Source organism: Strix uralensis, chromosome 1, assembly GCF_047716275.1.
Source record: "Strix uralensis isolate ZFMK-TIS-50842 chromosome 1, bStrUra1, whole genome shotgun sequence".
In the NCBI taxonomy this organism is placed as follows: Eukaryota; Metazoa; Chordata; class Aves; order Strigiformes; family Strigidae; genus Strix; species Strix uralensis.
This window is the reverse complement of record NC_133972.1, coordinates 134,621,323-134,648,307: the sequence shown is the minus strand read 5'-3', so window position 1 is coordinate 134,648,307 and position 26,985 is coordinate 134,621,323. Positions and strand designations below refer to the sequence as shown.

Sequence of the window (26,985 nt, the reverse complement as noted above, 5' to 3'; positions counted from 1 at the left end):
CTCTGAATGACTGGATGGGTACAAGGAACCCATTTTGAAAGGTTTAAAATATTGCCCCTTACTTGGAGGTTATCCCCAGCAGAGATACGGTAACTGATCATGAACACTCTCATACTCTGTTTCAGTAACAAAGTGAAATAGATTGAAGTCTTCACCATTATTTTATTTTATAGTCCAATGAATTAAAATGGACATGTGTTCAGTACTCACAGAGGGTAGTAACCTCTCAGTCTCTGCCTGTGTCGTTTATGACCATGCATTTGAAAGGGTTTGACAGCACAGAGTAAAGATTCTTATAATAGTCACACATAAAAATAAACCAATATTTGGAAATCCCTATTTAAATATAGTAACATCTTTGGCAATAAAATCTACACTATTGCCAGATGTAAAGCAACTGTAAACTTCCATTATTGTTAGGAACTGTATTTAAAAAGCCATATGGAGGTTTATGGGAATCATCTGCTAGGAAACAAGTACATATGCTCCCAATGCTGTTTGCCACCTGATTCTTCACTTAAAATCGGGATATTGCACCAAATATAATATGAATTTGTTGCTCTAACCTGAGGCTTGAATCGCTACATATTATTGACTTAGTCATTATGTTTTAATGGTGTTATGAGTTCTTACCATTCAAGGTATGCCTAAGAGTCTGTAAAATCAGAGAGATCAAGGCTGAGCTGTTTGAACTACTGTAACCCTCTGCTTCCTTTTTACCTAGGAGTTGCCTATCACTTATAGTAAAGCACTGTCAGTGTCTTTTATAGATGGGGTCCAGGTCTTCAGGAGTATAGAGACGCTATTGATTTCAGTGCAAGTTATATCTAAAACCACTGAGGAGCTAGTTCAAAATCAATGATATGTATTCAAATCACTTCATATCCAAAATGTTAGGGAAGGAGTCTTAAAATGCAAGGACAAACACACACCTTTGGAGGTTAACTTTCAGCCTGTGGCACTCACGAAGGATTAGAGGTGACCAAGCAGCTGTTGCCTGCAACTCCTTGGACCATTGGTGCTCTTCATATATCATCTTGTCTGCATGGTTGAATGCTTCCTCTTACCTTTTTTCAGATGAGGGAATAGGAGGAGTTTGAGGAAACAGAGAAGCACTTGTTGTATCTTTTAAAATTTCCCAGTTTTGTTGATCTGTATCACTGTAATTTGAGGCTTGTGCAAATGTAAGTTATTCTTTTCTTTCTCTTCTCCAGCCAGTGCAAAATCAGGTACTCAAGCTGGTATTTCCTTTTGTAGATACAGTAATGTTGAATCAGTACCAGCACTGTTCACTATTCATCTCTGATCGGGTGGAAATTTTCAGTCTTGTTTTGTACCCTGCATTTTGGAAAAGTCAGTTTTCCAAAGATATTCTAAGAAACATTTCTACTTAATGTTAACTGTTAAACAAGTGTTATGGAAACCCATCAATGAGAGAGAATAAGGTGAATTCACCAGGAAAAATGATAAGTGCTCTTCCCCTTTACTGATGGATGAGAGAGAAAACAATTTGCTAGGAAGAAGTACTGTAATAACAGAAGTGCAATCCTAATTTTCATAGGTCTTAGCCAACCTAAAAATGTTCTACTGGGAGAAAGTTGCCGTATTATAGACAGCATGTTCTAGCCATGGCTTGCTGAGCCTTTTATGATGTATCAACATACAACCTATTTTGTGTGATTAGCTTGTCTTTTAATTGAAAAAAACTCAAGTGGAAAATGCAACTTTTTAATTTAAATGGGGAAGGCTGATAACCATATGGAGTTTTAAGGCTAAAAAGGGGCAGTTATATCACCTGGTCTCACAGACTTGAGTTTTACTCGGCTTTACACATCATATAAAGAGGTAGTGTGGGAGCACACCTTAGCCTATTTTCAGTATGAAATTGATTGAAAATGTCTTACAGAAATGCTTTGCTCAAGAGCACAAAGGAAAAATGAAAACCATTCACCCAAAATAAGGTTTAGCAAGTAAAGTAAGCAGCTGGGAAATTGAAGTCACTTATCCAGGTCCATTGTGACGCTATGGGTTTTTCATTTATATTGCTTTAACATTAAAATGACTTATTGGCAGAATAAAAGGCTTTCTGATCTATCTGATTTTTACAAATATAATGTCCTAAGGCAACAGAGAACGGAATTTTTAGTTCTACAGTCTTGTGGTTTTGCTATGTATGGTACAAGCAGATTACACATTTTTAATGGTTGTATCCATAAATCATCACCTGGCATTTCAAGTCATATTCGATCTTTTCCAATAGCATCAGCATATGCAAGTGAATCTTTGCAAACCTTTCTGAAGATTTAAATCATAACTGTCAACTTAAGTGGCCTGTTTACATTTGTACTGTTTGAACTGTGATGTTCTGCCAACACCTGGAGTTCCAGGTTATGGGAGTGGTTTTCTAGTTGCATGAGTGCTTCTAGGTAACATGTGCTGTCTTTAAGAACAATACTCTTCCTAGCTTGCAATGCAAAATGATCTGTTAGAGGGCCCTTTGGCTAATCAAAAAGCAAGTCAAAGTGAGGCCTAGTCTGAAAAGAGGCTGGGGATTATTGAAGTTTCATGATCCAAATGTAATTGAATCTGAGGAATACTGTGGAAATTGTTTTTCCTGCCTTAACGTGTCAGAAGGGAATTCAATATAAAGAAACTTGATAATGATGATGAACACTCTTTTAGTGCTTTTAAATTAAAAAAAAAGTTAATGTCAGGGAAAAATAAAAAAAGTACTAAAGCCCAATGTAGTAAGTTCTCAGTGCAGTAACATGGCTCTCACAACAGTCCTTAGAAAAAAATTGGAAGCTCATTCGGGATGAGGGGCTTGCTGTGATGGATAAAAAAAGAAGCCTCTTCCTGCCTGAAGATGAGAATCTACGAGAAAAAGGAGACTGGAGCCAGTTTACCTTATGGCAACAAGGTAAAACATTTTCTATTTCTTCTCTTTCCCCAATTTCACTTTCTCAGATTAATATAGTGTAATAAGGAGTAGCAACACAGTTTTTTCCAAAACCATTTTTGTAATCACTGAATCTGCAGAAGAAGGGAGCTAATAAAATAGTGTCTGGGACCCCTGTGACAGTGAACAAGAGTTCTTTATTCTAAACCATGTTGTCCCCAAGAACTTCTAAGAATCCCTTGAGGGTAATACTCCTCTTCTGACAAGGCTGCATTTTGCATTGTAATGCATAGTACAGATAAGCCTGAGGGAAGACAAGAATGTGGGGGGAGGTGCATCCTCAATATTGTGTTGTCAGCTAGGTGAGATCTATCATTCAGAAACGGTATGAGCAAAAGAATATGAGCTTTATTAAGACTGCTGCCCTGTCTCTGAGCTCTGCAGTGAGAGCTCCAACTGTTGGAATGACCTTAAATTCTTATAAGACTCTGCATTTGAAAGAGTACTGTAAAATAAAATATGAAAAGCAACTTATATCAAAATATATTCTGGTGTTAAAATGGTACAATGTTGGTGGCATTTTTCATCTTTTCTTCTATGCAGCCTCATCAACGATTATACTTTCAGAATCATGTTTAAAAATGATAGAAAGCCCGGTCTTCACAAATAATTTAAAAGCAAAGATGTGCAGGCTGCTCTGATAGTACAACATGAGAGTACTGCTGTTTCACGATCTGTAAAATGGGAATTTTACCTGTCTTTCAGTGTGAGCTCTTTGACAGCTTTGTTGCTCTCTGCAAAGCAGAAAACAGGGAAATGTTTGTTCATTGATCTTACCAATGCTTTATTCATTATTTTCACTAGGAAGAAAAAATGAGAATGCTTGTAAAAGTGTTCCAAAAACATGCACTTTATTGGAAAGATTCCCAGAAGCTACTGGCTGCAGAAGAGGGCAGGTACCTAGCAAACTTCTTCATTTTTGCAAATTCCTAATGCTGGGAGCAGGTGATTTTGAGGAATGTGTATAGAAGGATGTATGACCTTGGTATATTTAATGGTGCTTCAGGCACACAATGAAGTTAACAGTAAAAACATGCCCAGTTTTAGCCCTCAGCAAATACAAGGTGAAATATGTTAGCTGAAGCCTTTCTATGGAATCTTTAGTTTGAGCTATTTTACCTTGTGTGCACTGGCAGTTCGTGGTAGGTGAGTAGTTATTTGCAATGAGTCCACCAATAGGTAATAATTTACTAAACCTCAGCCCTAAATGACCTGATCTGACTCACAGCTAACCCTCCTTTGAGAAGGAGGTTGGATTAGGTCCTTTCTAATCTGAATTTTCCTATCATTACTTCTGTCTGAACTTTACAAAACTACTTCAGTGAGCCAGTGAGCTCACTGTGATAAATTTCACCCATCTACCCCAGCCTGACTTCATTAGACAGGAGAATCACCTCCTGGAAGCCGAACAGTACTGCTGTCTCATGCTTCTTTCCTAAAGGTAAAAGAAGGAAATTTTACATCCATGAGCTGTGGCCTTGGGTGCCAACAAAAGTTGTTTCAAGTGCCTGGTCTACACTGACTACTCGGCTACAAATTAACATCATTAAATCATGCAGTATGGATCAATACATATGCAGCTGAATGAATGGCCCAACACAGATATCCTGTGATTCTATAGGACAGAATTTTTCATTATTCTTTTTTTTTCTTTTTTAAGTTATTATATTTTCTCTCTAATGACTGACTACATGAGGATAACCTTCATGTTGAAAAATTAAGGACGCAAAAGTTGGAAAACACAGTGCTAGCATAATCCTAATTCAGAGCCTTGAGAGTAAGTGTTCAGTTTTTTTCACTAGACTCTTGCTTTTGATGTGCAGAAGTACACTTGATGGCTAGTGTTGTGGCAATGAACAAGGCTATTGTTTCATTGATTTGTTGCAAAAGCTGGTTGCAGTGAATATAACTGATGAGAGAGGTCATCACACTCAGTGTGGCTAACAGCAAGAAAACTGTTTTCTGTGGTGTACACAGCCAAAATGGATCTATCCCAGAGAGCAAATTTGCTTTGAGAGCTACTATTTTGTTCATCATTTTTTGGCACCCCACATGTTATCACCAGGACATGTTTGCAGAAGCATTGTGTATTCACAACTATAGCTGTAGTCATGTGTTTTGAAGATATAAAATGTAAAATAGTGTGAAAAATGGTGCTCTAGAAGTCTTATGTCCAGTATTACAGTATACCTAGGACTATTTTGGTCTTAGGCTAGCTATGCCTTAGATTGTAACTGGTAAATTAAATTAAAAATATCACCTAATCTCTATGCATGTACTGAAGGACTTGGATGCAGTGTGAACAAACATAATCAGGAAATTAGGAATTCTGTGGTAGATAGATCCTTTGGGTTCTTTGGGCACCTTGTGTATTGACAAAAATAAAAAGAAATGTAAAATAATTCACAACCTTTTCAATGCTGCTGAGAGACGGTGTAGAACAATAGCGAGTAATCATATTATTAAAAATTATATAGTTCTTCTTAAAAATAACAGTAAACTAAAAGTAGCACAGGCAGTTTTAATTCTGAGCATTTCTTAACTCTTTGGAGTTGTACTTTACAACCATAGTATAAATCATTGGTAGTTCACAACTCTGTAGTACTTGAGTACAGCACATACATATAATTCACAGACATATCTAAACTGATCTGCATAGTCAGATAAAATACATGACAGTAGTCATTCTGCACTGCTGGTACATGATCATTTAAAAAATTGTTTCTCTAGGATATTAGTAACTATTCTGCATAGGCAGTTATTTGCATTGCATTAGGGTCTGATAGAGCAATCAAGTTAACGCATCTCAGTGTACTGGTGGGTTGGAGCATTTGTGTTCACCACGGCCACTGGAGTTTATCACTTGCTGTTGAAAGAAACTGCTGGTAAACTGAAACCTCAGATGGTGGGAATGGCTAAGACACTAGACACACACTGTCTTCTGCTGATTTTCTTACAGTTGGAGAGCAAGCAACACCTTAAACCCTAAGACGTATCAAAGTTATCCTATCCCAGCTGGATGTGCAAATTTCACAGTTGAAAAAATGCTTCTTGCCACTGTCATGCGTTATTCGCACTTTCTGTTTGGTGGGTTGTTGTAGAATCACAGAAAGGTTGAGGTGAGAAGGGTATCTGGAGATTACTTAGTTCAACCCCTTGCTCAAAGCATGATGAACTAGAGCAAGTTGCTCAGGACTGTGTCCAGTCAGGCTTGGATGCCTCTAAGGATAGAGAATCTACAGCCTCTCTGGGCAACCTTTTCCAGTGTACAGTTAAAAAGTGTTTTCTTATGTTTAAATGGAGTTTCCTGTATTTCAATATGTGTCCGTTGCCTCTTTGCCTTTCACTGGATACCACTGAGAAGAGCCTGTCTCCGTCTTCTTCACTTCTTCCATCAGGTATTTATATACATTGATAAGATCCTGCCTTGAGCCTTCTGTTCTCCAGGCTGAGCAGTCCCAGCTCTCTCAGCTTCCCCTTGTATGTCAGATGCTCCAGTCCCTTAATCACCTTTATAGCCCTTCACTAGACTTGCTGCAGTATGTCCATATATGTCTCATAGTACGTAGCACAGAACTAGACCCAGCACTCGAGTCGTCTCACCATGAGTTAGAGGGGAAAGGATAAAGTCCCTCAACCTGCTCCCAAAGCTCTCCCTAATGCAGCCCTGAAGCCTGTCGTCTTTGCTGCATGGGCACATTGCAGGCTCATGTTCAAATTATTGTCTGTGAGGACCCCACAGTCTTTTTCTGGGAAGTTGCTTTCCAGACAGTTGTCCACCAGCTTGTATTGGTTCATGGGGTTATTCCTCCCCAGTGCAGAACTTTACACTTCTCTTTGTTGAATATCATAGGATTCCTGTTTGCTCCTTTCTCCAGCCTGCAAAGGTCCCTGTGAATGGCAGAAGAAAAAAAAAAAAAAAGCCATTTCTCTCCAATTAACTGTCATCTGCAAACTTGCTGAGGGTGATGCACTCTGTCCCATCATCTGAGTCATTTGTGAAGCTATTAAACAGTGTTGGACCCAGTATTGAGCCCTGGGGTGCACCTCTGATAAGTGGCCTCCAGCTGGACTTTGTGCCTCTGATCACAACTCTTTGAGCCTGACTGAACTGCCAGTTTTCAATCCACCTCACTCTCAGCTTACCTAGTTTCTATTTCATCAGTTTGTCAATGAGGATGTTTATGGCAGACAGTGTTGAAAGTCTTACTAAAGTTGAGATAAACAATATCCACTAATCTTGCCTCATCCACCAAGCTAGACATCTCACCATAGAAAGCTGATAAAGTTCAATTTCCCCTTCATAAATCCATGCTGACTCCTCCCAGTCACCTTCTTTTTCTTCATGTGTTTGGAAATGATTTCCAGGATTATTTGCTCCATCACCTTCCCAGGGATCGAGGTGAGCCTGACTAGCCTATAGTTCCTCAGATCCTTGCCCTTCTTGAAGATAGGAACAACATTTGCTTTCTACCAGTCCTCAGGGACTTTTGCTGGTTCATGACCATGTGGATTCACAACATCATCCAGCTCCCTCAGCACTCACAGGTGGATTCCATCAGGACCCGTGGACCAGTTTGTTTAGTTTATTTAAATGTTCCCTAACCTGATCCTTCTTCACAGAAGGTAAGTTATCTTTGCTCCAGTGTTTTCCACTGGTCTCAGGTGCCTGGGATTCCCGAAGGTCAGTCATACCAGTAAAGATTGAGGCAAAGAATGCATGTAGCACCTCAGCCTTTTCCATAAGGCACATAATGCCTCAGCCTTTCCCGTGTCCTTTGTCATCAGATCTCCTGCCACATTTAGCAGCCAGGCCCATGTTTTCCCTAGACTTCCCTTTACTGCTGATGTATATGTGGAAACCTTTCTTCTTGCCTTTCAATTCAATCTCCAGATTCAACACCAGGAGAGCTTTGACTTTCCAAACCTCATCCCTGCATGCTCAGAGAGTGTCTCTACAGTCCTTCTGGGCGACCTGACCCTGTTTCTACCTTCTGAAGGCTTCCTTTTTGTGCTTCAAATTTTGTCTGAGTCACCATGCTTCCTGCACATGGGGATGAACCATTCTTGAGCTTGGATGAGGTGATACTTAAAAATCAACCAGCGGTCCTAGACCCCTCTTCTTGACAGCACTGTATCTCATGGGATTTTTCCCAACAGATCCCTGAAAAAGCCCAAGTCTGCTCTCCTGAAGCTGTGGGTAGTAATCCTGCTTTTTGTCTTCCTCCTCCTCTCATGATCCTGAACTCTACCATCTCATGGTTGCTCCAGCCAAGGTTGACAGTGACCTTGACAGCCACGTTGTCATCTGAGAGGGACCGGTCAGTCTGGCTAACACGGGCCTTGTGTCTCCTGAGATGCATCCTTTTAAATGTTAAGAGTGTATGTAAGTCTTTCCATAGGAAAGAAGGTATTTTTCTGATTGTAGATAGGAGATAATTATTTCCAGGCTGAAATATGAATACTGATTATTTTAAGCAAAATGAAAAATATGCACTTTTACACACACACACACCGCACAAGACATTTTTTTTTTAGTATTGAATGCCTTCAGGACATGAGAAAGTGCAACTGTTGCTGAGACTCTAATAAAAGGTGACATTGCACTTTTGGCCCATCATCAAGGATGAGAAGTAGTGGAATCCTGAACTCCTATCAGTGTGGTTGTGAAGCTGAATATGTTGAAGGCATGCCTTTCTCTTCTTGCAGATCAAATATTCTATCATGCACCCAGGGACTCATGTCTGGCCCCACACAGGGCCCACCAATTGTCGGCTAAGGATGCATTTGGGCTTGGTGATACCTAAGGAAGGCTGCAGAATTCGATGTGCCCAAGAGAATAGGTATGGTTGGGGTTTTGGGGGGTTATTTTTTCCACCTTCCTCAGGACTGAAAAAGGGTTGGGCATGTAATAAAAAAATTTAAAATGGGGTGTTTTATGGATCAGGAGGTGTATTATATTTCATTAAACAGGCAATTTGCACCCTAACTCTTGCTACAAATATCAATATCAGTTCTTAAACAATACCAGAAGAATCTTTGGAGACAAAGCTGCTCTCCTCTGTTATGGCATGGAAATATCAGTAGGTTTAGTTCACAGAGTCTATGTGTTTACTTTTACAATGCCAGTCTAATATAGTTGCCAACTGAGTTCCTCTATTTGTTTTGATTTTGAGGGGACTTAGAATTCATTGCTTATTGAGCAAAAGCTAAAGCTAAGCTGAACCTCCATTTTCACCACCGTGACAGAATACTCTTGTATTTCTGGCAGAAGCCTTCTTCCTAGCTGGTATTTGTTAATAATTCAGTTAAAAATATTCCAGCTGAAGTTGATTTCAAGATGGAGACATCAATGAAGTGTTTGGTCCAATGAGTTACACAAGTAGCAAATTTCTTTAAAGTGCATTTTAAGTAAGAATTCTTACCCCTTAGGGAAAAATTATGATGCCTTGAAGACCAGTTTTGTCTCTGTTTGGTGCAAAAAACAAAATAAAGAGCAATAGCTTATGCATTTACAATCAGGGCATATACTCCCCTGGGAAATATGAGAAAATGTGATACATTTTTGCATGATATTATTAAACATAAACAGAAAAATATATATTAACCATATTGGTTTTTGATTACATACTTAATTTTCTGAGACTTATGTGAAATTCTAATGATGCTTAATGATGCAATATGTATTTTTTTGGAGATTCACTGTCTTGTCTGTAGCATCTGAGTGCAACAAGTGTTAATTTTGAATTCTTTTCATGGTAGTAATGTACAGATATATCTGATATTGAGAAATTAAATGCCACTCCTGTGTGACTGCAATATGTAGCAAAGATTTTTCTCATAACATTTGAAAACAACTACAAGAAATGTTTAGAATTTTTGAGAAGTATCCAACTGTTAATAACCAAAATTGTTGTCACAATAGACTCCTGCCAACATATAGCTTATTTAATAATCTGTCACAGTCAGTGTTACAATCTACACTACCTACATATAGGTAGTGATGGACATTTGCTTCCAGCATTCCAATCCATATCCAAAATAAGTTGGGTTGAGGGAGAGGTAGCTAATGGACTTAGAGGACTAATATAGAGACATGAAGTCTTTTCACTTTAGGACATTGTGAATTCAAATTGGTGGTGACCGAATGGCATTACCATTAGGTGGCTGTTTAGTAGCCTGCGTGAATGAAGTGGTGGTTTTGATCTGCTGCCAAGAGAGTAGGTGTCCCCACCTCACCACCCATTATTACGGCTGGCACCCTTCTTTGTCTTAACCCGAACAGAAGGGATAGTCCTGTGGAAAGTGAACTTAACTACCTCCTTGGTAGCAACACTGTCAAAGTCAGTGTGTCAGAGTGGAGAAACACCTGTTGCTGCTGGTAGCTGCAGACAGAACACTGCAGTGTCTGGGCTCCTGGATCTGGCTCAATCATTCAGGTGCTGACTACAGCCTGTGCTGGACTGTGTTAACTTCAGTTGCTTTTGGCAAGAGCTATACATTCAGAATCAAAGACAGGATTTTCCCTGAAAACACTGAGAGTGTGTCTTCTACTGGCAGTGAAAGGGTTTTTTTACATCCCTTCACCTATGAAAGAGGAGGTGGGTGAACTGCTTTGCAAGGGAATGGTGGCAGGAGGAAATCCTACCTTGGGCATTTTCCATTCCTCCCTTCCTGGTGATTCAGAGCAGTGGCAAGCTTGTGGTTTCAAATAGGAGGTCTGGTTCAAATATGAATGTTAATGTAGGTCAGGCCTTTTCTGGCCTCCTGTCCCACTACTGTGTATATGAGATAAAGAACAGAAACAGTGAGAATTTTTTGCTTGGTTACCTCTGTGCCACCCAGTGGGGGTGTTTAGAGGGGAAATGTTACAATGGAACTCATTCTTTGATGGACAGGCAACTCAGCTCTGTCTAGTACTGTTGTTTTACTCCTTCACTTGCATGAGAGTCTTTCTGCAGCTGCTAGGAACTGGTACACCTCAGTGCTATTCAGTACAGCTATAGCAATTTTAGGTCCTTGGGTCATTTTGAAGTCCCAGCTCTGTAAAGTATAGGGTGCAATGCGCAAAAATTGGTAGGTAAATAATATCTAGTTATCAAAACTGAACATCTCTGTCAGACAAGGGAATCACGTTTTGAAATGAAGGTGAATTACAGAAAAGAATTACAGCCTTATGCAGAAGCCAGTCCAAGATCTCACCTGTAACGTGTGATGTTAGAGCCATGCAGGTGATATAGAAACTACCCCAAAGTGGCTCAGCACCAGACCAGAATAATATCGTCCCTATGGTCCCAATGTGAATTGTTTCTCACACCGTGAAGGCTTCTAGAAAATATTTATTTGCATGCTAATGATGGGGTTTGTAATCTGTTCAAAAGGGGCTAATAGTTCTGTCAACTTTGTGACTTTTTCTTTGTTGTGCAAAACAGCCCATCCCATTATGATGCAAATGATAGATCCTGGGTTTTAACCTCTGAAGCTGCTTCATCTGGGTGCTTGGATTTTTTGTTGTCCGTAACTGAGCTGCACTTTCAGGCTATTTAGGGCAGGATTTTTCAGGCTTGGTTTATTTTAAAAAACAAAAAAACCACCCCAAAAAAAACCACAAAAAAACCCCAAGCCCAAAAAACTAACACCGCAGAACCTAACAACCCCACCACCAACAAAAAAAACACCAAAACAAAATACCTCTCAAATAAAAACAAATCCCCCACCTCTCCAAACAACCAAAACCCACACACACACTCCAAAAAAACCCAGTGTCTGCTTGATTTTCGTACCGCATTATAGCATTGCAAGTGGTTGACTCCCATTGACTTGAATACCAATGTAACTTTAGTGTGGTAGCAGAGACTCAGGGTCTATATGGCATAAAACATTTTTGTTACCAGATAATTGACATGGTAACAGAAAAAACACATGATCATAGCTGAAACCTGCAAAAGGCTCATTATCTGGGCCTTCAAGGCTTACGTCTGTGTGCAAGCCTGTGTGAATTTTTTACTGTTATGGTTTCTGCTTTATCTACTCTTGCTTAAAATATGTTTACATGATCATTTCAGTTGAAATGCTCCTATTTCAATTTCTATTTCTCTTCAGAACATTACAGCACAACCCAAAAAATTTCAGTGGTTAATTTTTGCTTTTGTTGAATTTAAAAATTAAAAATACCAAGATGACTTGTGAGTCTAAATCTCACTTTCACCCCATTTTTGAAAAAAAATAAAATTGTTTCCTCTGTGAATGAGCACAGTTGAATGAGCTAAGCAATGTATTTTCATCTTTGATGGGAAGACCTTTGTTTCTTTGCCATCCTACTGTTGGTCATAGTTCTTAATTCCCCTTAAGGGCATCCATCCTCTTGGACAGCTTCAGCTCCTAAGGAATCTGTTAAAAAACTTGATTATGCAGTCATTGTAGAGTGGCTTTAGGAGGTAACACTTCTTTGACTGTTGACTCGACTGACTGTTATTCATCCAGTCTCACCTGAAAGGGTATAATCAGGTGCATGCTTTCATCCTGCTGCAATGCAAAATAAATTTGCTTTCCTTATACCACTGCCTGACCTTACAATAGACAAAACATGAAACACATAATCAGCTACTGTGTCTAAATGCAGTGGGTAAGACTGAGATCTGAGGGGCAGCAACAAATGAGTAGCACCGTGACTTTTTGACATGTTGTGACATTATCACTAGTGATCACCGATCAGATGCTGATTTTTTGCAGTATCAGGACTGCCTTTAACCAGGCGTTAAAGCTCTTTTCAAAATTATGAATCCAGATCTCAGCAGGCTGGAGAAGCGTGCCAGCTGAAACTTCATGAAGTTCAACAAAGGCATATGCAAAGCCCTGCAACTGATAACAGCAGATCAACACCTTGTGACAGTACAGACTGGGTGATGACTGCATAGAAAGCAGCTTTGTAGAAAAGGGTTTAAGGGTCCTAGGGGACAAGTTGGACATGAGTCATAAAGTGCTCTTGTCTTGATGAAGGCCTGTGTACCAGACTGTTATTAAGTACATAGGAAGCAGTTTGAGGGGAACAATTTTTTCCCTCTCTTCTGCACTCGAGACGCTGCCTCTGGAGTACTGTGTCCAGTTTGGGGCTCTTCAGTACAAAAAAGTCATTGATAAACTAGAGGGACTCCAGTAAAGAATGAAAAATATTAGGAGACTGGAGCATGCAACACATGAGGAGAAGCTCAGAGAGCTGGTTTAGAATCTGAAAAAGAGGAGGCTAAAGGGGAGCCTAGTTACTGTCTTCAACTACTAGTGGGTGACTGTGCAGAAGACAGACCGAGACTCTTTCCGGAGGTGTGCAGTTATAGAATGAGAGGTAATGGACACAAATGACAGTGAAGGAAATTCCATCTAGATAGAAGGAATTTCTCACAAGGTTGGTGAAACAAAGGAAGAGGTGGTGGAATGTCCGTGGTTGCAGATATTCAAAACTCCGCTAGTCAAGAACCTGAGATATCTCATCTAACCTCAGAGTTGGATCTAACTTTGCAGTGAGACTTGCTGTGAGCAGAGGCTTGGAGCAGATGCCCTTCCAAGGTTTCTTCCAACCTAAATTATTCTGTGATTCTATACTTCATAAAATTGACAGAAACTCTGATTCTCCTGCCATTTAATTCTGTAGAATTCCCTTCTACATTGCCTCTTGCCATTGCTTTTAAATCTGGTAATTTTGTTAATTCTTCAAACAATGAAGGTGCTCATATCCAAGCCACTTGGAATAAACTGTGTGTCCCTTTTTGTGCCTAACAAAGGTACAGATCTTGGAAGAGTACCACTGTTAAAACTTGACTCTTCCATGCTGTAATGAACACTCACCCAGGGTATTTACATCCATTCAGTGATGTGCTCTGCCTAAGCAGAACTTGGCAAGCAGAGGGGCTTTAAGTTATGTGGACTCATCCTTCCAGTTCAGTTTTAACAGTATAGTTAACCCAGTGTACACTATGGCATTACAACCTTCCTCTGAAGAAAAGCCTTTAGACTCACTGCTGTTAACATCCCTGAAATTTTAAGCATGATCAGGGCCTAATTCTGTTGTTCTGATTTTTAGAAAAAGCAGATTGATTTAATGTAATTTGTTTTCAAACCATATGACCATATTACTGGTCATTCCCTCAGTTGCCATCACTCATTATGTATGTATCTGATTAGAAAAGGAGACAAGTTGATACACCAGTATTATACCTGCTCCCTGCTTATTGGACTCAACTCAGAAGTATATAAGTAACAAATATTATAAATGTCTGAATTTGTATGTGGGGATAACTATGCAGAGTGAGGAGAAACAATCACTCAATAATACAAAGGTCCATCAGACTGATCTTTCTGTAGTTTATTTCACTTAAAACTCTGATACGCCAATCTCTTTATATTAGGTAGTGAAATCCTGACTGTGCAATATATACTGTTTAAATCATTGTCATATGTCAAGGAGCATCTTCAGAGCTGATATATAGCTGTCCTGCTCCATGGCACTTCAAATACTGCACTAAAGCATGTTCTTTTTTTGTGTTGCAGAACCTGGGAAGAAGGGAAAGTTCTTATTTTTGATGACTCATTCGAACATGAAGTATGGCAGGATGCTGAAAATTATCGCCTGATATTCATTGTGGATGTGTGGCACCCTGAGTTAACAGCACAACAGAGACGCACCCTTCCTGCTATTTAAGGGGTTCCTTCTGATGTGTGGAGCAGAAGAGCTTTAACCCCTTTAGAGTATGCAGATAGGATTAATTTATCCAGCATACGAAGAATACAAGTATTGTAAGGGTTAGAAGAGATAAGGATGACATTCTGCAATCACAGAGGACTTGATTTTAAAAAAGGAAAAAAAAGAAGGGAAAAAAAAAAAGCCATGTTTTGTTCATACTGATACAGCACTGATATGTATTTTCTTCTGGCTGCAAGTTTGAAAATACAGATCTTGTCAGCCAAAGAGCAATAGGTCTGGATTTTCAAACTGAGGAATGTGCAGATGTTTTTGTCATGGACCATTATGCGTACAAAGCCAGTCAGTCAGTCACCTGCCTGACCAGGTTCAGGCACAAGTATTGCAATTCTACATCTGGGAAATACTTTCCAGACTTTTATCTGGGAAGCACCATGTAAGATATTTACAAACATATGCACACAATCAACTTTGAAAATCAGTATGCAGTTGTAATGTTAGCTGCTTTAGGCATAGAACATGTCCCTGTGTTATCAACTGTAGATAATGTGAATGGGTTATGTGTGTTTTGTATTTTTTTCTACCTGAGTAACTGTATTTTTCTAGCATAATTATGAACAAATCTTCTTTAATCAACCACTATTTTTAAAAAAACCAATATATATAAGTGCATCTCTAGCTATCAGCAGAAGGAAAATACTATTATATATGAACAGATTTCATTTTTGCCAAGTGTGGCCTTCTCTTGCCTTCCTAGAAATGCAAACAGAAACTTGCATAATCAGCTGCTTAGTGAAGCTTTGTTCTTCTAAAACAAAATAGTTCTCTTAGCAGGCAACCTTCAGTTTGATAATGTGATTTTGGAAGATGTTGAGCAAATGTGACATCTGTAGTCTCAGATCTTAAAGTGCTTGACAGTTTTTAGGATTATGTGGTGAACTGCTGTTTCTCCTATCATTGCAAAAGTTTGTGTTGTGATATCCATTTTCTACCCAGCAGGGGTCTGGGGCACCTCCTTCTAGGGGCTGCTCCTAGGTTACCCTTGGGTGGTCATTCAGCGGGAAAAAAATATGTGAAGAATTTCTTGTGCTTTGGGCAGAAGGACAAGGTCTAACTTGGTTTACTGCCAGAATGTAGAGGAGACAAAGAGCTTCAGGTTATTAACTTGTATTAACTTCTGCTGCCAGCATCCTACAGAGTGCTAGAATGATCCTTTAATTAACCTAAAAGTGTTTTCCTTGTCTTGAAATGTATGGCATAATGATGAAGTAGTCTTATCCCAGTACTGTTTACAGTATGCTTTGTATTTGCCATACAGAATTTACTATGTGGTAAAAAGGCCTATTTTCAAGAAAGAAAACTGATTGGATGTTTAAACAGTTGGCTGGTCTTTTGGGTCCATACCGTTTGATGGGAGATGGAGGGTGCAGAACCTTCCATTGTTAACTTCTAAGAACACTAACAGGAAAGAGCGACCTGAGGTTGCACTGTAGATGTTTATGGCTGGCTGTTCTCTACTCAACCGCAAAACCAGCTGGGCGTGGGTAGGTGTGCTAGGATGCTCAGGGCTTGTCAAGAGCAGTGGCATCTTTACCGAGGGTTGTGAGAGTCAAACACTAAGCAAGGAGACATCGAAGTTACTGAGTCTCCATAGTTTTGGCTTTGTTGTCCAAAAGACAATGAACAGTCATCTTATTTGTTTAATGCTCAGTGGTTTTTTACTGCAGAGACTACATCATGCTACCTAAGTATCGTGACCAGAATACCACATTTGCTGAAGCAAAAGACAGATAAGAGCTGTGCATTCCCATAAACTGAATGCTTTTCAGATTTTCTATTTTACTAGGTAATTAAATCTTATAATGCCATGTAATACATGGTGATTGCACCATAAATTAGTATAACCAGTTTCTGGAGGTGTGCACTTTAATTTCCTTTTTGACTATTAAACTGATAAACCCTCTCTAATCAAGAGTCGGTTTTAGACAGCTATGATAATTAGGCTTTAATGTGTTGTCCGTATCAAAAATAGCACTGTGACTATACACAATATACAAGAAAGCAACAGTTCTCAGTTAATCATCATGAAAACTGAAAAGATTTATAAGTATCATGCTTAAGAAAATATAAAAATGCTTTTGGAGAGCTTTAGGAGAATCATGGTGCAAAGGTGGAAATAAGGTACTCATTATTGTGGGGGGTAAAATAGTAAAAAAAAATTTTAAATGCCCTAGTAGTTGTTTAGTCAGAGGCTGTATTTTGTATCTTTGTAAAGTGATTATCAGTAGAAATTATAAACTATTTTGTAATTCTCTAAAATAAAGACATAGTTTGTAAAGAAGGAATCAAGAACTGTTTAAACCAAAATTTGTGGTTTAGAAATATTTTTATTAATGTTGCATTTTCATTTCTATAGCTCAGAGTAAATACTAAAGGAGTAGTAAAAGCTTTGGAGCTTTGTTTATGAAAATCCATGCCGTCCTTCAGATTGTTTCATTGTTCCTTTGAAGGCTCATACTTTATCTTGTCCATTTCCAATTGGTAAATAGATAAAATTGGCAAATAGATAAAAGTAATCTACCCAAGATGTGTGTGTGCTGGAGTAGCACTGTTTATTAAATTGTGTAGTGATATATTGGCAATTTAAAATCTTAAGTGCCTTGAATATGGCAAGGTGTATTATGAATAGCTCCTGCAATATTGAAGTGAATCTACTCTATGCCTACATGTCAAGGAGCTGAGAGCATCTTTTTGTTAGGTACAGTTAGTGGATTAGTTACATAGGGAGGAGATACATATATATATATATATATATAGTAAACTACAGAAATTATGTAGCGAATAAGTGGTATATTATTTTAGGTATTCCTGTTTGCCAACCGGTATTTCACCTTGAAAAAGCTTTTCAGCATTGAAAATGCCAATGAAAGAAGTGAATGGAAATGTTTCTTAAATGGAGAACCATTGCAATTTAAATATTTTTTTTTCCTTAAATTTATTTACAGAGGGAAATGACAGAAAAGGGCAATATAGTCTCCTGTTTGTAAGGCAGTACGTACTCATCACGATGTTAGGAGGTGGATTTCTCCCTGCCTATAGTTGCCTTGCTTGCAAGCACAGAATCTGTATAAGATCCTACAGTTAAATACAAGCATCATATGGTTATATACAAGGCATCATATGTATTTATTCATGTCACAGATAAAAAAAAAAAATCTAATCCTCTGAAAGGATTAATCCTCAAGGACTGGATTTCAGTGATGTTTGCACTTCTTGGGCAGAACAAGTCCCACTTGAATGAACAGTGATTGTAACAGACATCACAAAGATGCAATGGCAGTGGAGGTAAGAGTATTAACAGAGAAAAATTGTAAACCAAAGTATTTCTTCATTAATGCTGCAGTATAATGGCCAATGTCTGTCCTTTTTTGTCTGTTTGTTTTTTTATTTTCTGCTTTAAGCAAGTTCTCTGTGACAAATTCAAATGCCTGTGAGTCTTTGTGAGCCCAGAGAAGGGAAGGGAGCTGTGTCCTGTTACCAGGAGTTGACATCCTAATTTTCTGTAATAGGTGGTAATGCCAGGGGAGGGGGAATAGAAGAAATCCCAGAGATAAATTGGCTCAGTTGTCTTACTTGTTTAATGTTCCTGCAAACTTGTGCTTCTTTTTCTGACTCCCGTGTTGCCTTGCTGGGACCATCCACTGCCTTAAAGACTTGCTCTCTATCATGGAGACCAGGCTTTGTATCAATGACATGCTGCTGCAGAAGGTGGTTAGTCTGAATGAGGCTATTCTGTACAAATACTAGTGGGTAAATCCCAGGTGTGTTGATAGGATCTGGCAGAATGTCCTTTCTTCCCTCTGCAGGCATAAAATGTTGTTGTAGATAAAGGCAGTATTTTGTTAGTCCATCTGTTAGGGCTGACCAGTTGAACTATATCATCACTTCAGTGTATTGCTTGTGTATTCAGTGGATGTTCCAGAGGCACATTAAAAACTCTTGTGCCCATTATCATCTCATTTTATATATATGGTTTACACTGCTACTTTTGATGTGTTGGTGCCAACCGCTTGTTCTAGTAAATTGTCAATGTATGGCAATTTAATTGAAGACTAAAGGTGTGTACAGTGGTTGTAACCATTTTAGGAAATAAAGTCACTGCACATGCAATTTGATAACGATTTTTCTTTTATTTCTTTAATGTGGTTTCCATTTCAATGAGGGGATGGGACTCTCTTTGCAGCTAGAGCAGAGAAATAACAAACTGATCTTTGGCATTTCAGTTCTATTCTTCCACATTTCCTTCTAGCAGAAGCTTGTACTGAATAATTAATTCTAAGTTTTCCTTTTTCATTTTAACCATGGTCCGCATCTGCAATCAGCATACCCTTCTGGCTACACCTTTCACTGTTTGCGGGAGGGAAGAGGGTAAATGGCTCTGCAGAGCTTTCATTTGCCGTTGTGACCCAAATGAAACAATCTGGATTGAACCATTAATCACTGGTGAATGTGTCCAATGGGTCTCCCTAGCACCCCCCCTTCACACGCACACACACATGCACACGCACATATCTAATAGGCTCCCGAGTTACCTGTGGAAAAACGCATTGTTAAAATTAAATAATTGCATTTCAAATTGTGCGCGTCTGCTGCCCACACAGCTCATTCCACTTAGCTGACAGTTTTATAAGGGCTTCAAAAGTTAAGAATAATTTTTGCTAGATGCTGAAATGTGACCCCCCCTATAAGCAGCATGGATGGGGCAGTCACAAAGTGTCATGTTGAATGGCATTATGCTGTCACTGACTTTTTTTCTTTTTTTTAATGCAATATCCTTCTGTAAAACTTGGGCACTCTGTAGATGCTGCTGTTTCTGCTCTCTGAGACAGATTAAACTGCTGATTACAGTGCAAAGTTTAAATTTGAGATGCTTTTCTTTAAAACACACTTAACCTTTGCTTCTATAAAACTGAGCATCCCTGCTGGAGTCTTCAGGAAAACTACAACACACCCCGGTTTCTTTAAACAGAGAATGCAGTCCCATCATTTCCAATATTTTAATGTCATAAGTCAAAAAAAAAAAAAAAAAAAGGAAATTCTTTGTGTATGGCAGACTCCTGTGTCAATAGAAATGTTATTGTTCGTTGGCCACATGGACAGATGGTGGGTGACAGTTGTTACTTGGTCAAAAAACATGAAGGACTTGTTCTCAAGCAAAACGCATGTGTGTGTATATGTGTGGTGTGCTCTGTGGGTTTCTGGTGTGGTGGATGTCAGTTAATGTATCTCTGTGTGTTGGGCACGTGGGAGCTCAGTCCAGAGCCAGCAGCGGCTGGGTGTTGTCGCTTTCCCCTTGGTCTTCGTGTTTCAGTGTGCCGGCTTCCACCACAGACTGGGACCTGAAAGCAAGAAGACACGCATGCTAGTGAAAGCTGCTGCAGAAACACTCACCTTCCTGGAGTCCCTTTGCTTTGTTTTATGATTTTTTGCTTTTGTTCATTTTCATCTTTATGGCTTTTTAATTATTTTCTGTGGAGCACATAAGGAATTTGAGAAGCATTCTTTTAAATATGAACAGGGACATGACTTATTGCAGATATCAAATGCCTTCAAAATATTTACTGCTTAGCTACTATCCATAATGCTGAACACACTCAGCAACTTAAAGACCTGATCCCGAGAGGCTGTGAGATCTGTTGGTGCTTAATGTCTTCCTAGGCAAAACTGCTTGTGCAATTGCTCACTGGAAAGCAAAGTCATTTTACAAGTGCTTGCAGGAGTGAGTCTCAGCTTGTACTTGTTACAAATCTCGAGAAAGACAAGTATATAAATCACGTTTTACTGATGTAGGGGTTTAAGGGGTAGAACTTCCACAAGTTACCCAAGGTCAATGAAGAAGCCAGGATTAATATGACAACAAGGGAGCTTCTGGTGTGCCCAGTCTTGCAATTTATCTTTATCTCCTTGTCTACACCTTTGAAGGAGAACTTTATTCAGGGCTAGTCCATCTGAAATTAATGTCTGTCTTCAAGTTTGGAAGTGTAGTTTATCTTGTGCTGCTAATGGACAAAATACCGCCAACAAGTAAAAAATGAGTAAACACTAGAGAAAGTGGAGCATCATGATTTCTTGCAGTGACAAAAGCTGAAAGGTCTTAAACTAGTGGGAAAATCCGAGACTATTTTATTTTCTGAGGTCTGGGTGCTCCAGTGTTAACTCACTGAGCTATGGAAGGACAAACTGATAAGTTTATTGTTACAGAGATTTGTTATCCTCCATTTTCTCTGGTTTGAGCTAGGAGTTGCCTCCCAGTTTGGAGTGGGCAATGAGCTTTAGTGCAAAATCATTCTGGAGTCAGGAACTTTTAAAAAGGGAACTTTTTCAAAGGCAGAGCTAGAATCATCCAGCCCAGGCGTTTGCATAGTGCATAGTATTGTCTTACAGACCCAGTTTTCCCACGGATACCTTTTAGACTTTTGGGTAGCTCTCATTCCCTACAGGATGTGTTTGTAGTTCCCAGTTGTTCGTTATGGTAACCTCAGTTTAAGCCTTAGCTATTTCATGAGATTAGATATCACCTCTCTTTTGATAAGAATCATTAAAAATTGAATCCTTTGGTACTGCAGCAGTTGATCAGGACTGAATACCATGACTGTGAATATCTTGTACGATTATTTTTCTTATTCGTATGCCTGAAGCTTTCATTAAAGCATAATAAAAAATTTTCATTAAAAAAAAATCTCCAAAGAGAGATAACAAAAACTGGATGCTCAATGGGAATATTTTATGACAAAATTTTCAAAGAAAATATGTTTGCCCAACGTTTTCACTGTGTATTTTTTACAATAATGTGACATGCATAATGTTTATGACTGCATTTTAATATAGAAAAGCAGCTGATTCAAGAGATTATGTAAAATGACAATTTACGTATTTCTAGTATGTGGCAGCATAAACTAATCATGCGGCTTTGAAACTGATACAGAACGAATTCAAATCACAATATCAACAGATCATTTTTTTTTCTGGATTACCAGATTAAATTATTATTAAATAGCACCTGATTAATACTTGTCATCAATGTATGGTTTCTGTCTGACCCACTGCCCTACAATGAATATAAAAATTTGCAGATCCATTACAATATTTGCCAGCATAGAGCAGAAAGTTTCTTCTCTAAGTCAAATGTGAAAAAACTTGCAATTTTGCCTTTTGTGCCTTTTGTGATAACGGCTGATTATCTCTGCTCTCATCTCACTACACAAAAAAATTGTCTTGCACCTGTAACAGCAAGATACCAGTTTCTCACCCATACTGTACTCAGATGCACACCAAGTTGGGAGCAACGTAATCCTAAACTCTGTATGCAGGTCCCACGCGGCTCCTTTTCACACAGAACCAAAATAGCTGGAATATCGAATAAATGTGTTGCAGCCCACCTGACCTCCAAATTCAAGATGCCAGATGATTCAAATGCTATGCCCAGCCCTTCTGAATAACAGATTTTAGTATCTGCTAAGCTCTGCAGCAACAATCTTTTTCCCTTTTCTCCTAGAAGCTGTTTGGTCCCCTGTCCTAAAATAAGCAATTCAGACATCTATCTGAACGGCACAGTAGTGATTTGAAAAATCATTGCTGTTTTCTAAGACACCACAATAAAGAACTTGCTGTTGTGTTTGGATTTCCATTTTCCAGATGCATCAGTTTTTCATTTGCTGAAAAATGTTTCCAGTTTTATTTGTAACTTAAATTGTATATAGGAAAAAAAGAAAATTACTCCGTTCTCAACAAGATTCTAAAATGCTTTTTTCATATTCTTCATTTATGGTAAGTATTAAAAGTGTAGTTGCTCAGAAGAGCATTTTGGCAATATATATTAATGCAGGTCACAGTCCAATGTAATAGCTCAGTGTGAGAGAGATGTTTTACTGGCCTAGAACATCCTGGAATATGTATTTTATAGCTATACTTTATTTAATGACAGAAATTATTTTCAATAGGCCCCTATTGCATAAAGCATTTTCAACTCACCAGTAACTATATTTTGCAGCTGTAGAAATTAATATAAGACAAATACTGTTTGAAAAAATGCACCCTGTATGTTGATTTCATCTTGCTTTTGTGTATCTAACACACATACTCAGTTCAAAGAAAGCAGTCATATTCTAGGTATGTGCAAGTTTACACAATATTTAAGGGGTTTGGTATGCTGACTGGTATTGAACCTAGGACTAAGACTAGTTTCTGTTTTAAAAGTACTGCTACCTGTTTTAACTGCATTAACATTTTCTTCAGAGGACTTTACAATCATGTTTCAAATTTTTAAGTAGAATCTGATCATGGTTCTTGAAAAGTGTTTGGATATCTAACTCCACCTTAATCTCATTGAAAAATAAATTGCAGTCAGGCACCAAAGTACCTTTGCCCTGACTAGTCCTTGTAATTTACAACCATCTTTGAATTAAAAACACCAAAACACCCTCTTGCACAATAGTTTAAGCTATTTTGATACAAAATAGTAAATGAGCAGTACAGAACTTCCCTTGTTTGGCAAGCTCTGTTTTAAGCTTTGACCCTGTAAATGCTGTGGATGCTATTCTGTTGGTACCCTATGGCAAGTGGTTGTTTATGGCACCAGACAAAAGCATTTTTATTTTGCTGTCTTTCCATATCAATGTGTACAAATACCTGATGGGATGGAGTAGAGAACACAAAGCCAGACTCTTCTCAGTGATACCCAGGGACAGGAGAAGAGGCAGTAGGCACAAACTGAAATACAGGAACTTCCGTTTTAACATGAGAACAAATGTTTTTACTGGGGGAGTGAACAAACACTGGAACAAGTTGCCCAGAGAGGTTGTGAAGTCTTCATGCCTAGAGATATTCAAAATCCAGCTGGACACAGTCCTGGGCAACCTGCTCTAGCTGACCCTCCTCTGAGCTAGGGGTTGAGTAGAAGATCTTCAAAGGTCCCTTGCTCAACATTTTTGTGATTCTGTGCCCACAAAAATACCAGCTTCTCTGAACCATCCTAATTCATGTTTCTCTGTCCTGACAGGGCAGTGATTTTCTTTCCAAGTTCATTATGCCTTTGAGATGTCAACTTTGACAGTGTGGATGACATTCAGCTGCTAAATGTAGGTATCTACTGCCATTTAAGGCACCTTAGGGTATCCAAGACAACTTTCTATGGCTGACTGTTTGACCCAGGATTTATAGAAGACTTACAGAGGACTCATGTCCTTCTGGAGTAACAGATGGAGGCCAAGAGGACATCACAGTGCCTAGGATCATACAAGATGCCTATACTTAAGCAGCAGAGCCTCAACTGTGCTGCTGTTTCTGAAGGATGAATGCAACTAGTTTGTAATGTTCAAGACATGTCCAAGTCCTTTTGACCTGGGCCAGATACGAACTAATCATCTAAGCAGGATATAGTAATTGCATTGGCCTTCTCCTCATATCACTACATTTTAGTTTTGTGTTGTGATTCATCTCACCATCAGACATCTATCACTCTGTGCTATAAATGACAGAGAGAAATAGACCCTCTCAGGGTACAATTCATCTGATCTGTTCTAAATATATGGTCATATCATGTGATTCATGGGTTACCTACATTCGGGTCCCAGTTGTGATGAGTTCTCATCTGTTAACACCAGGGGGAACAGGTTCCATGATTTACAAGGAAATGTTTCCTACGTATCATAGCCACGACTACCTCACACTATATTACCTTCAACACTCACCTGAAATGTGGCACAGGTCCTGCGTGTGCTGCAACTTTGAAGTATATTTGAATTCAAAGCCTTCTGGTTTTCTTCCTTTCTCAGCTAAAAATTCTCAATAACCAGTCTGGAAGATGCTTGGGTGTGGAGGATCTGGTTGAGTTAAATTTTAACACAGGTAGACAATTGTTTGTATCACACAGATAAGGTTACTGTGTAAGGCCCTGAGCTGACAGACCATATGGCTGTCTGTCTTTAACATGATACATGCAGGAGAGAGACTTAGCTCCTGTAAAAGTACAACATGATCACTGTGGGCTGAGAGCTGAAGTAATTAACAGACAAGTCAATGCCCATAGACTTTCCTAGCCTAGTTTCCAAGGCTACATAACCTTGCTTAGGAGAGCAAAATGAGAATGGAAAGAGAAATGATCTCTCAGTCTCACTTCTGAAGCCTAGATACCATTTGAGTGTGCTCCATTTAAAGCGTTAATCAAACTCCCCATGGTTGTTTTACTGTTCAGCAAGAATATTTGGAAGTCTGGAAAATCAACACTGCCCAGCTGTTTCTCCAGCATGTCAGCCATATATTTCAAATGACAGAACTGCATAGGTATGTACATCAATACCTAAGAGACAGATGGCTTTATGTGTGTGGTCATTTTAATGCAACTATCTCAAATTCAGTCAAAAACCATGTAAGATGACTGGATACAGGCCTTCTAGCTGCACTGATTTCAGAAGGCTTTTGTCAGAGTACAGCTGGAGTCAATCAGCTCACAGGAACTGATGTCTGTTGGGTATCAGTTTTGTTTCCCATAAAAAATAAAATACCAAAATCCTGCACTGAGCTAACAGTAACTGCCAGCGTATCATGACGTGCTTGCCTTAAAAGATGTCTTCCAGTCCTCTGATCCCTCCTTTTATGCTTTACATCACAGCAATGTTGATGTGCTGCAGCCCACAGGAGTGAGGACATATTACATTTTTGCTGGGCTTCCTTTGGGGGATTTTGTGAAGGAAGGAGGAGAGTGGCATGCTTTTTTCCCCAAGTACAGGAGGCTTTAAGTTCTCAGAGTGACACACTGCAGCCAATCAATCAGATCACATCCTGTGACTCTATTCATCTACTCTTACCTCCCATCTGCTCATTTCCCTCTAATTCCCTTCCCATTTCACCAGCACCTCAGGGCTGTTCATCTCCCAATTATTCATTCTCTTTACAGAACATAATAAGCATTTTTTAAAAATCATACCTGTGAATTTTTGTATTCACAAGGTCTGAGGGACATTTCTTTCTCTGACCTCCTCCCTCCCCATCAGACTGCAGAGGAGAGTGCAGCAGTCCAGAGTGTGCTCTGCCGTATGCCTTCATCAGGTGGGAAAACCAAGGATTTCCACCCCACCCCACCCCCAGTATTACAGAAACAATGTGCAGGTGTGAAGTAATTGTGGTAAAAGGTACTATTTTATTATTGAAAGCACTTGAAAATGAAATGCATGGGCAAGGCATCTTGAAAGACATGTATGCTCCCACAGGTGGTGCAGGCAGATGCAGGCAAGCTCTGCTCAGTGGTGCACAACTCCAGCACAGAAGCCATGAAGTGTGACTCTCTGCCCAGGCTAATAAGCCCTGCTGAAATCTCTTGCTAATGCAACTCTGCAGATTCTGCACTTGTGCTGGCTCACAGCTCTGCATTAAGACAGTGTGGTGTTGTGCCACAAAGACCTGCCCAAAGGGGCAGCTTTGATACACCAATAGCAGCATTTCAAAGAGGTGAAGCAGCGTCCGTGTCTAGGAGCACAGCTGAGCTGGGTAAGTGATCCATCGACGTGGTGAGTCAGGGGGCAAAGCAGCATGAAAACTCTGGCTTAACCTTAGTGCCAGTCCCGTGCTTAGCCTACAGGACAATGGTGACAAGCTGCTGTGCTTCCCAAACAGGAGCTGGCTTTGTGGCCACCATGGCAGCAGTGACCACCTTCCTTCCTGATGGTTAGTACATCTAAGGGAGAGGTCTCCAAGCAGTGCCTTGGCACATCAAATCCAAGTGACCATGGCCCAGATCTGTGCTTAACTGCATGTGTGAAGTCACAGTGAGTGCATCTACACCACTAAAGAGGCAGCTGCTGCAGAGTGAACCCCAGCACAAGATGCCTCCTCCTCCCTGTGCCCACCAGCTCTCTCAATGCCCCTCCTTTCCCGACAGCTGCCCCCAGCTGCATCTCCCCACGGCAAACCCTGGGCACAGCTTACTGCAGGGTCTGCACCAAAGAGTGGTAGGGGTGACACTGCACTGCATTTGGCTCTAACCATGGCCCACATGGCTGTGCTCCCTGTCCTGACCCATCCCTTCAGCCACACCCCAGGGAATGCAGCCCATATCCTTTGGCACTTGCTGTAAAAACAGTTCTCTGGTGTTACAACATAACTATCAGCTTACTGTAGACACTCTGAACTGGGAAAGCATACAGAAATGCTTAAGTATTTGGCATAGCACATCATGCTTTAAGGCCACTGAGACCCAGAGGAGAGGAAGAGCCAGGCACTATGCAGGGCAAATGGAGCCAGACTCCTCTAGCAGAGGCTATCCCTGAGCAATACA

General features: G+C 39.6%; 2 protein-coding genes across 12 annotated transcripts in view; one reads left to right on the top strand and one right to left on the bottom strand.

Moving 5' to 3' along the window:
• The window catches only part of ASPH (aspartate beta-hydroxylase), a 115,598-nt gene extending 96,770 nt beyond the window's left edge, over nucleotides 1–18,828 (top strand). For all 9 annotated transcript variants that reach the window (XM_074881922.1, XM_074881914.1, XM_074881947.1 and 6 more), the window contains 4 exons: nucleotides 2,785–2,920; nucleotides 3,764–3,855; nucleotides 8,669–8,802; nucleotides 14,504–18,828. In XM_074881922.1, coding sequence (XP_074738023.1) covers nucleotides 2,785–2,920; nucleotides 3,764–3,855; nucleotides 8,669–8,802; nucleotides 14,504–14,654 — 513 coding nt within the window. In that variant the 3' untranslated portion in view covers nucleotides 14,655–18,828. The remainder of the gene's footprint in view (nucleotides 1–2,784; nucleotides 2,921–3,763; nucleotides 3,856–8,668; nucleotides 8,803–14,503) is intronic.
• Nucleotides 18,825–26,985, bottom strand: part of CLVS1 (clavesin 1) — a 110,940-nt gene continuing 102,779 nt past the window's right edge. For all 3 annotated transcript variants that reach the window (XM_074881968.1, XM_074881977.1, XM_074881987.1), the window contains one exon: nucleotides 18,825–20,053. In XM_074881968.1, the coding sequence (XP_074738069.1) occupies nucleotides 19,966–20,053 (88 nt within the window). In that variant the 3' untranslated portion in view covers nucleotides 18,825–19,965. The remainder of the gene's footprint in view (nucleotides 20,054–26,985) is intronic.